Source organism: Primulina huaijiensis, chromosome 9, assembly GCF_012295235.1.
Source record: "Primulina huaijiensis isolate GDHJ02 chromosome 9, ASM1229523v2, whole genome shotgun sequence".
In the NCBI taxonomy this organism is placed as follows: Eukaryota; Viridiplantae; Streptophyta; class Magnoliopsida; order Lamiales; family Gesneriaceae; genus Primulina; species Primulina huaijiensis.
Window position 1 is genome coordinate 18,072,222 of NC_133314.1, and position 10,760 is coordinate 18,082,981.

At 30.9% G+C, this 10,760-nt stretch overlaps 1 protein-coding gene across 1 annotated transcript in view; it reads left to right on the top strand.

Moving 5' to 3' along the window:
• The window catches only part of LOC140984813 (uncharacterized), a 4,948-nt gene extending 3,393 nt beyond the window's left edge, over positions 1-1,555 (top strand). Inside the window, exon 2 of the mRNA XM_073452452.1 lies at positions 633-1,555. Coding sequence (XP_073308553.1) covers positions 633-1,427 — 795 coding nt within the window. The 3' untranslated portion in view covers positions 1,428-1,555. The remainder of the gene's footprint in view (positions 1-632) is intronic.
• Positions 1,556-10,760: the final 9,205 nt, after the last annotated feature.

The following is a 10,760-nucleotide window of genomic DNA, read 5'->3' on the forward strand; positions in this document are numbered from 1 at the left end:
TAGGTAATAATAGATATAGGTAATAGATAATTAAAATTCATTAACATATGGGTGATAAAAATAAATAGATTATGTATTTTTGAATTAATATTAATAATTAATTAAAATTTATTAATTATTAATAAAGGACTTAAAAGACAAATAACAATTCTAAAAAGATTGTCTCTTCTATATAGGTAATAATTTATATAGGTAATAATAGATAATAGATTAATATTAATAATTAATTAAAATTTAGTAATTATTAATGAAGGACTTAAAAGACAATTCACGATTCTAAAAAGATTGGCTTTTTATATAAGTAATAGATTGTAACTGAGGAGGCCCGTGGCTAGAGCTGTCGGACGGGCCCGGCTGCCAAATTTCAGGAGGGTTTTTCTTGTTGATCCTGAATGGAATGGTAGTTCCAAATTGCTTGTCAAAATATTGTAAATTGGAATTTCGGATAAATTTTATTCATGTACTGGTTTGATTTGAGTTTTAGTCTTATAGATTGTCAAAGTTTGGTTTCATCCAGTAACTTCGATTGTTTTTTGGGTTTCAATGTACTACAACTATCATCTCAATTTCAGTTTTTTTTTTGGTGGTTATGTAATCTAAGTTACTTATTATGAACTGAAATTCGTTACAAGGTTTTTGATTTACTGCTGGATGAGAGTTTTCATTACAAAGACATTGTGGTGGATCACATAAATTCCTTGAACAAAAGCTGTCTCACCCCACTTGATGTACTACTATCAAACGGTGCTGCTGACCGTGAAGTAGAGGAAATGGTTAGGGCATCCGGTGGTAAAAGAGTTGAAGAAATGCAAACAATTACATTATCGCAACAAAATTCAATGGCTTCTTCTCACAATTCGTCACACGACCAACCCGAACAACAACGGCTCCGATCTACCTCTGAAAGATTGTTTGAGTATCTCAAGTTCAACAAACAAAACGAATCTTCTGGTAAAGTCCGTGCCACGTTACTCGTCCTAGCTGTGTTGATATCAACGGCAACATATCAAGCAGTGCTCAGCCCACCAGGTGGCGTCTGGCAGGAAGACTTCTGGCCTATTTCAAATTCCACAGTCAAACAACCACCACGACACTCCGCCGGGAAGGCGGTGATGGGGACAAAAAATCCACTGGCATATGGGATATTTCTGCTTTTCAATTCGATGGGATTCTTTATGTCACTGCAAATTATATACTGTCTGACCTCTGGAATTCCCATGGAGCTTGAAATTAGAGTATCACTTTTCGCGCTGACAGTTACATATGACACTTGCATGACAAGCATTGCTCCTGGCGGCACCATTTCGTTATTTTTTGTAGTAATTTCCGTTGTATTGCCACTAATCATGCCAATATCAACCCTGGTGGTGAGGGATTATGGGAAGGGGCGACGGTGTTCGTTCGCTAGTTGGAGGGGCAGTGCTTGATCATCATCAAAATCTTTCTTCGGTGTTAATATACTCAGAGGTGTAATGTGTTTTTGTCCTTAATTTCACAAGTCAAAAATTTGTCGAACTTTGATTTTCATCCCGTAATTTTATTATTTTTTTGTTTTCGTTTTTTTTTTTACCAAAAACCACTAAAATATTATTTATTTCACACAAATGTTATACGCGGCTCACGTACATGACAAGAATAAAACCTATATCGCATACATTAAAATCTACATGAAAAAAATAAAGAGAAACAACAAACATTTTTCCTCGCATTTTGAAGTATTGTGAGTCGTTTTATCTTATTTTCCTTCTTTTTAGATAGTTGATTTTTAATGTGTGCAATAATATATGTTTTACCGTTATCACATAAGAGATTATCGGTGTCAAATAAATCATATTCGATAAACTAAGAGATTTCAGGCAAAAAAAGATTTAAAAAAAATTCTAAATTATTGGATGAAAACAAAACTTTGATAAGGTACATGGTTAAATTCAAAATAACTTACATGATTAAAATAAAATTAAATAATAAGATATGACATAATAATATATATAATATTAAACTTGAGTAGGTCTCTTGTGAGAATGTCTCACAAATTTATATTTGTGAGACGTGTCGATCCGATACATATTTGCAGTGAAAACTAATATTTTTGATATAAAAGAATAATATTTTTTCATTAATCGAGTCCGATCGAAAATTTACCTCACAAAATTGACTTATGATATAATCTCATAAGAGTTTATGTGCAATTTGTTTAACATATCTTGTACATAAAAACTCCGAGATATAATAACATTGAGGACAAACTTGAAATTAATTGTTTAACATAAATTGAAAAATTATGTAGTTGATATAACAAAATAGCAATTAAAATGACAAAAAAGGGCATGAACAAAAAAATTTATACACAATTTGATTTGAATAATAATATAAAGATGTTTTGAGGAACTTTCGAGTTGATGGATTAGATGAACGTTTGAAGAATGATTACATTTATAAAAAATCATAAAACTTCAAATTGTTAACGCGTTCCTCTTAAAAAATGTCCTGGTCAAGACGTTGGCATGTCGCAAAATGCGTTTTCAGATTTGAGATCATTGCTCGACTAGTCACTAAAAATACACTGTACGTAAATTATTTAAAAATACACATAAACCTAAATAATAACAAATAAAAAAATGAGCTACGAAAATTAAATAACCCGTACCTTAAAAATGAGACTTTTCTTAAACTTAAAAATATTTATCAGTAACAAATGTAACCTCTCTTATTTAGTCATGTATGGCCATATGGGCATGGGGCGCATGAGATTATTATATAAGAGTATGTCTCTTGTGAGACGGTCTCACGAATCTTTATCTGTGAGACGGGTCAACCCTACCGATATTCACAATAACAAGTAATACTCTTAGCATAAAAAGTAATACTTTTTCATGGATGACCCAAATAAGAGATCTGTATCACAAAATATGATCCGTGAGACCGTTTCACACAAGTTTTTGCCATTATTATAAATACATATCATACTTACACCTGTATTTTTTATATAATAAAATTTATGAAAATTTGTAATTTTGGTATTTATATTTTTGTCTCTTTGCGATTTTGATTTTTTATATTGTTAAATTTCCGTTTTAGTCGTTATCTTTGTTTTCGTCTATTCTTTTTTCCCAATTTAAGTAATCTTCCTAGCAGGTAATTGATGTTCTACCCAAGAAACACTGACATGACGTCGATGTGACGCTTACACACATAGTGTCACAATCACTCTCGCGGAAAAATGATTAAATTATGAAAAATTGAAACATACTAAAATTAAAATTTGATAACATAAATTATTAAAATTAAAAAGAGAACTTATAGGACCAAAAAGTTGTAATTTTCTCTAAAATTTGTGTCTAACTTTGATTGCGCTTCGATACTTTGTGATACTCACTGAAAATTTAGGGTCCGGTTCCAGCAAGTGACAATAATCCAGACGCAGGTTTCGAATTTTCCCTGAGCCTGAAATCATGAAGAAGACCGTTAGAAGGGGGTCGTGAGGGTGTCCCGGCGTAGCCCCTTCGACGCTCAAGTCAGAGACTGAGGATATAAGGGGAAGCAGTTAAGGGTGCTGCTGAAAAATAATATAGTGAATATGAATGAGGTAGACACTCAAACCTTGTATTTATAGGAGAATACATAGACCTGTCATGGGCCTTCAACCTTGGCTAGGGATGGGTCGAGGCCCATGATCCGATGTGGGCTCTATTTGGATGGGCTCATCCTTGGAGTATCACTTTGGAAAATCAACAATATCAAAGAAAACGAAAAGGTTTTTCCTGGTTGGTAAATTTTGCGAGCAATTAAAATGATAAATTAATGTTAAAAAGAAAATCGATTCAAAAAATTGTACCTAAGCACGAATTCCATTTTAATTATGGTTTTTCTTCTACTCATTAAAAAAATTATCGTCGTATATATATGGTTTGATACATAGTAAAAGCTAACAATTCCAAAAACATCATACGACTTCATTCCTAGGGTGCAAACGAATCAAATTATGCTTGGTATGTCGAAAATGAAAGCTGAACACCACACACCCGGTGGATTACTTCAACCATTATAAATATCGGAACGAAAATGAGAGAAAATTTTCATTGATTCCATAGTGAGATTGCCAAAATCACGATAGAAACATGATGGAATATTGGTGATTGTGGATAGACTTGGTTCGACCGATAATCGATCATAAGCAAATACCCTGCTTTCCAATCAAGACCATATCTTTTTTCATGTAATAATTTATCACATAGTTTGAATGTTTTTTTTATTGTAGTAGCCACACGTTCATCAAATGCATATTTAATACATAAGTTGATAATATGACATCCACATCTAACATGAAGCAAATTACTACTAAAATTGATCTTAATTAATCTTTAAGGTATTTAATCGCAACATATTGACACACACATTATCTAATATGATCGACATTATTTTCCTTTGTATTTCATAAACATTAACAACATTTAAATACAACTAAATAGAGTATATCCGGTGTGAGATGATTCTAATTTATCTAAAGATATTTTTTTGTTTTTGCATAGTTCAAATTTCATCAATCCAATTACATGTAACAACAAGATAAGATTCTAATATTATATTAGTCTAATTATCAGTTGTCAAATTTTGAATAGCCTCTTCTTCCTCGTGACCGAGTTTGACGTCGTCAAAGTACGGAATGTAAACAAAATATTCACCAACATGAAAATTTTGATTTAAAGACGACACAATTGAAATTAAATTTAGTGAATGTGTATAGTAAATAGTAAATAGTAAATAATAACAAATAGCAAATGCGTTGAAAAATAATTGCAAATTTGATACTAAGTGCAGAGAAATCTAGAATTAGAAGAATAAGATTGTTGTGTGAAAACGTTGAAAAATAATCACTTAGGCGGACCCACATATTTAAAAATAAAATAAAATTTGGTCATAGCGCTTTTGGCCCCACCGGCTATTTCCTTTTTTTTACTTTTAAATTAAATTCAAAATCCAACCCAAAACCAGTTTCTAGCGGTTTTGTTTAATAAAACCGGTTTCGCCTCGTTTATAAAAAACAAGACTAAAACGTGACTCCACATTCCACAACACCGGATGTTGACTCCGACGGAAAAAGAAAACATAATTAATACTACTAAGATCAAATTTTAATTATTTAATGGATTAAAACCATAAATAAACTATTTTAAAAGATCATTTGATAATTTTCCCAAAATAAAACTAGTAACATCAAACCAATTGTAGGATTAGTCTGTAATACATTTGAAGTATTTCTCTCACTCTTCCAATATCATTAGATCATGTGGATCCCTCATATTTTTATAAAAGTTGACGTATATATTGATGATCCAATGGCTAATATTCTCAGATCATAAGAGTAGAAAACATAGAAAAATATCTGATTGTAGTGATTAACAGTGATATGGAAAAATGATGGTCATAGCCTAATTTTAAGAGGTTTTGGATAGATAGCTTCAAGTGGTTGTAACTCAGATCTACATGAAGTTTTAAATGGTGGTGGGGAAGTAATGAAGGTGGTGAGGATGAAGAAAGGGACATGGTGCGTGGTGGGGAAGTTAGGATGATGATCAATTAATGGATTGAGAAACTGTATTTTTGGTCATGTATATCAGATTCATTGTGATTTTTGTCTTAAAAGTAGTTAATATATTCAGTTTCAGTTCGATATTTTTTTATCAAAAAAATTGTGATTTAGTCTTTTTTTTCATTAGAGTGTTAACATGACGTTGATCGTTGCTGTTTTGTTTGGCACTACATCAATACTCTGATGAAAAAATGACCTAAAATTACAAAAGAAAGACTAAAATTGAAAAAAAAAATATAATATTCGAGATTAAAACTCAGTTTTGAAGAAAATAAAATCCTCTAATCTAAAAACAATTTAGTGCAGAAATAATTAATGGGAAGATTAAATTTGATAGTTATTTATAAAGAGTAAAAACATATCATCCTTTTTTTTGAATTAATTAACATATATACACTTTCTGTTTTCATCGCAAAAGGAAGACATTTAAACATTTCACATGCCCCTTAAATTAATTCATTTAAAGCAGTGGTCAAGTTCGTACCTTGTAGGAAGATGAGAGATCAATTTTATGAGATAAATATCTTATTTGGGTCACTCATTAAAATTTATTATTTTTTATGCTAAAAATATTACTTATTATTGTAAATATGAACATGATTGACCTGTCTCACGAATAAAACTTCGTGAGACTGTTTCACAAAGACCTACTAAAGAAAGATTTAGGCATCAAAATTTTATGTATGTACATTTTTCCCAATATTAACTAGCATTTTTAAAAAAAAAACATTTAGAACTAGCATGTTAACTGAATTATTTCCATTGACCAATAGTATCTTTTCGTTATGATAATTTTATATTTTCTAATTTTAAAAAAATATTTCCAAAAATTAATTATTATATCTCTATCTATAATTACGTTCGAGTTGATTTATTTTTTATTATATAAGTTATATATCAAAGAACACTAGCCGTATAATAGAAATCAAAACAATAGTATTTATTACGATTTAGTATTGATTAAACGGCATATATAAAGCAACCAAATAAATTATAGTGTGCATATTTATGATGTTATAGGGGAAATTGTATTTTTGGTTTCGTATATTTTGTTCTAGGGGGAAATTGTATTTTTGGTTTCGTATATTTTTTTCATTTCTATTTTGATTATTTATGTTGTCAAATTTCAATATTAGTTTTTTTTTTTTTTTTTACAATTTTAATCATTTTCATAATATGAGGTTGACGTGATAACAATACAGCACTGATATAACATTTATGTGTGTAGTATCACTTCAACACTTTTCATAAAAAATGATTAAAATTGTTAAATATCGAGATACACAATAATAAGACTGAAATTTATTAACATAGAGACGAAAATCAAAAATAAATATATAAAACAAAAATGCAGTTTTCACTTTAACTTGATATCCACAAACTATAGTTGAAAATTTTGGCAAATTAAAAATGCTACAATACTGGAAATACGGAAGCTTTTTTGTTATAACATTTTTTGGTTTAAAAAAAGTGAGCCATGAAATAAAAAAATAAAATAAGAAATTTATCAGATTAAATTAAGATAATGGATGATTTTTATTTTTGTCATATTATGAATTTTGTATAGGTCTTTTGGGATTCAAGAAATTGAAAAAAGTTGAAAATAAGAGTCCAGTCTAATTAGGAAAATTGTATTTCAATATTATGATTTTAATTCTTTAAATAGTCACACTTTAGTTTTAATCCATAATCTTTAATTTATCTGTTCTGTAATTTAAATATACTTTGCCAAATACTGATGTAGGTAGTGACATATATTAATTGTTGACGTAACTTCAATCTTCATCACATTGATGCGACTGATTTATCATAAAATTCGTATAAGATCATCTCACAAGTCTCACGTGTCAATTTTATGAGACGGATTCTCTGTCCGACCCTGACTCAAAAAAATGTTATTTTTATCCTAATAATAATATTTTTCACTCAAGATATGAACTTGGTCAACATATCTCATGAACATAAATACGTGAGAATTGTGACACGAGATATATGTTCCCAATTTAAAGGCTACTTTTATAATTTTCCCAAATATTCAATAACCCGCCATTGTTGATAAATGATCTTTAAAAATCGTAAATAATTCTTCTCCGACATTGAAGTCAAATTAATTGAATTCCGAATATATCCAAAAATAAAAATCACAATCATGATACTTTAAGACATGTCTGAGTTGATGAAGTATTTGAGCATTTGACCAATGATCAGGAGTTTGAATCATGCTATCAACTTTTTCTCGTGCGAGTCTGTCACATTGAGTTTTCTTAATGCAGTTAACCTGATTAGCGTGTTTTGCAGGATACAGCATTAGCTTTTACTCGGTGTGCATCGAACGACAACGACGGTTGATTTCATCTTTGTAAAAAAAAAAAATTTACAATGAGAAAGGCGATGTTATTGGATGGATGTACTGAGATATCCGGAATTTAAATCAAAGTTTTCTAAAATCTATGGACATGAAAAATGATACGTGTTTTGTAGTTATTTAAAATTCTTTCAAAATGCGTACACAAATATATTCGAGTTTCAATTGTGATACATTAATTTCAATTAGTTCACACTTATTAAAATTAGTTATAAATAACTTCTATTGAATTAAAGTGTTAGGATCGGTGCAACAATGTACATCACAGCTGGTTAGCAGCCGAAGATTAAGCGATTCTCGATGAGAACCGATATGTCGAAAATATTAGATTGGCTATAACTACCGAAGTTGTTCGATCATACAAACCTTTTCAGCAGCTCTTTAGTGTATTTGACTTGATTAATAAAAATTCCAAAGTCTATTTGTTTAACTTGTAAACCTAGAAAGAATATCAGCTCATTCATCATGTTTATTTCAAATTTATCTGGAATCACCTTGGCAAAATTCTCACATAATTTCATGTTAGTCAATCCAAAAATAATATCATCAACTTAAATCTGGACAAATGGTATATGATTATTCTTAACAAATGTAAGTATTATCTTATCAACGGAACCAATTGTAAAATCATGATCAAGTAAAAACTATGATTGAGTGTCTTACCAGGCTCGTGGTGCTTGTTCTAATTCATACAAAGCTTTATTTAATCTAAACACATGATTTGGTAAATCATGATTAACAAAACCTGGAAGTTGTTCCATATATACTTCTTCTTGCAACAATCCATTCAGAAATATATTATTTACATCTATCTGAAACACTTTGAAGTTTTAAAAAGATGCATAAGCAAGAAAAATTCAAATTGTCTCTAGCCTTGCTAATGGTGCAAATGTCTCATCAAAATTTATGCCTTCTTCTTGTCTGAAATCTTGAGCAATTAATCTTGCTTTATTCATAATTACAATTCTGTCTTCATTCAATTTATTTTTATAAACCTATCCGGTTCCTATAACTGACTTATGAGATGGTCTAGGTACTAAATATCACACCCGATTTCTATCAAACCGATTTAGTTCATCCTGCATTGCTTATATCCAACTGCTATCTAAAAGAGCTTCATCTATCTTTTTAGGTTATAATTTCGAAATTAAAGTATCGTATAATAATTCATTAATCATTCGTTGTCTAGTTATAATGCAAATCCAATCTTTTTTATAAATTTATATTGATCTATACTTCTGTTTTTAACTTTTTGTTCCTCATTGCTCTTGTGAAATTGTTGGATCAATTAAGTTTCGGTGATTTAACAAAATGCTACTGATTTAAAGTGAGCATTTATGAAACGTCCTGCCCTTTTTATTGCTTTAAAAGTACTAGAAAAAAAAAAATTTCCTCTATGATTTTCGGCTTTTCCAAAATATTTTTATAAAATATTTTTCCCTTTTAAAATAAAATACCAACCATCTAGTGTCACGCCCCGAGACAGGGTTTGGTTGACACCGGCGTTGCTCTCAAATTTACATTCGAAAACAACAAGCCTCAGAAGTATAGAATTCAGAAACCAGTCTTTTATTCATAATACTGAATATTCAATGTCTGATACAACTCCATTAATAACGTTTTACAGCGGAAATGTAAAACCAGAAATACAATGTCTGAACAGATGCAGCGGAATATAAAATATAAATCAGAACTGAGAACAACGATCTTCATCACCAGTCCCCAAAATTGAATCTGCTCTTCTTCTTCTAACTTTTCTTCCTCGTTATTATCTGAGATGGGTTTGGTGGGTGAGTGATATGGTTGTCACTCAGTAAGCAGGGGCCGGAATAACTCCCAGTTTTCGAAATCCCATTTTACAGAAACAGTAACACAATAACATATAGAAAACTCTTATTTCGGAACAGAAGTCAGAATTCCGAAATCACAGGTTTCAGAACAGAAATCGGAAATAGTAAGCACTGAGCACGTTAGTGAATTTCATGACTAAACTGATATCAGTCCCCTATATGTTCTCTCCTCTAAGGGGTGAGGCCAGAATCAGAATTCAGAAATGTTCAGAATATATATTCCTACCATTAGTTCACTAGGGAGTTTCAGTGCTTCAAAATCATATATCAGAAATTAAACATACAGAAACTATGCGTTAAAACAGAATTATCAAACTGATTTCAAGATACTTATATATAAGCCCACTTACCGTAATTTGCTAGAGTTTCGGTTGAAGTCTACTGGAAATCTGGTTGTTCTCGCTACTGGATTTTACAGCTCAAACAAAGCACTCTCTTAGCTCGAAAATTTAAGTAATACTCTCAAGATTTGTGTAACACCAAATCAGAGACTTGAGGGTGTTATTTATAGGCCAAAATCTTACTGTTAGCCTCCCTATTAATGACCATAATCTGCCATTAACAGCTTTTATTCCGTGTTAATGCTTCAGTTACAAGTCTAAGCTGAATCAGTAACTGTCCGCTGGAATTCTCTCTTCTGCTGCTGGATTCTGTCTGCAGGATTCTAATCTGCTGGAAAAATACCAACTTCTGCTGGAAATCCGTCTGCTGGAAAATATCATCTTCTAAATTATTGACTGCTGCTGGAATTGTTAGCTTCTGCTGAAATTTTCCATTGCTATTGAATATTGCTAGCTGCTGGAAATTCGGGTTCTCACATCCCTCCCTCCTTATGAGAAGTTTCGTCCTCGAAACTTAGTTATACATGATTCTCAAAGAGTTGAGGGTATTGATCTCGCATCTTTTCTTCTAACTCCCAAGTAGCTTCTCTTTCAGTGTGGTTGGACCATTGTAC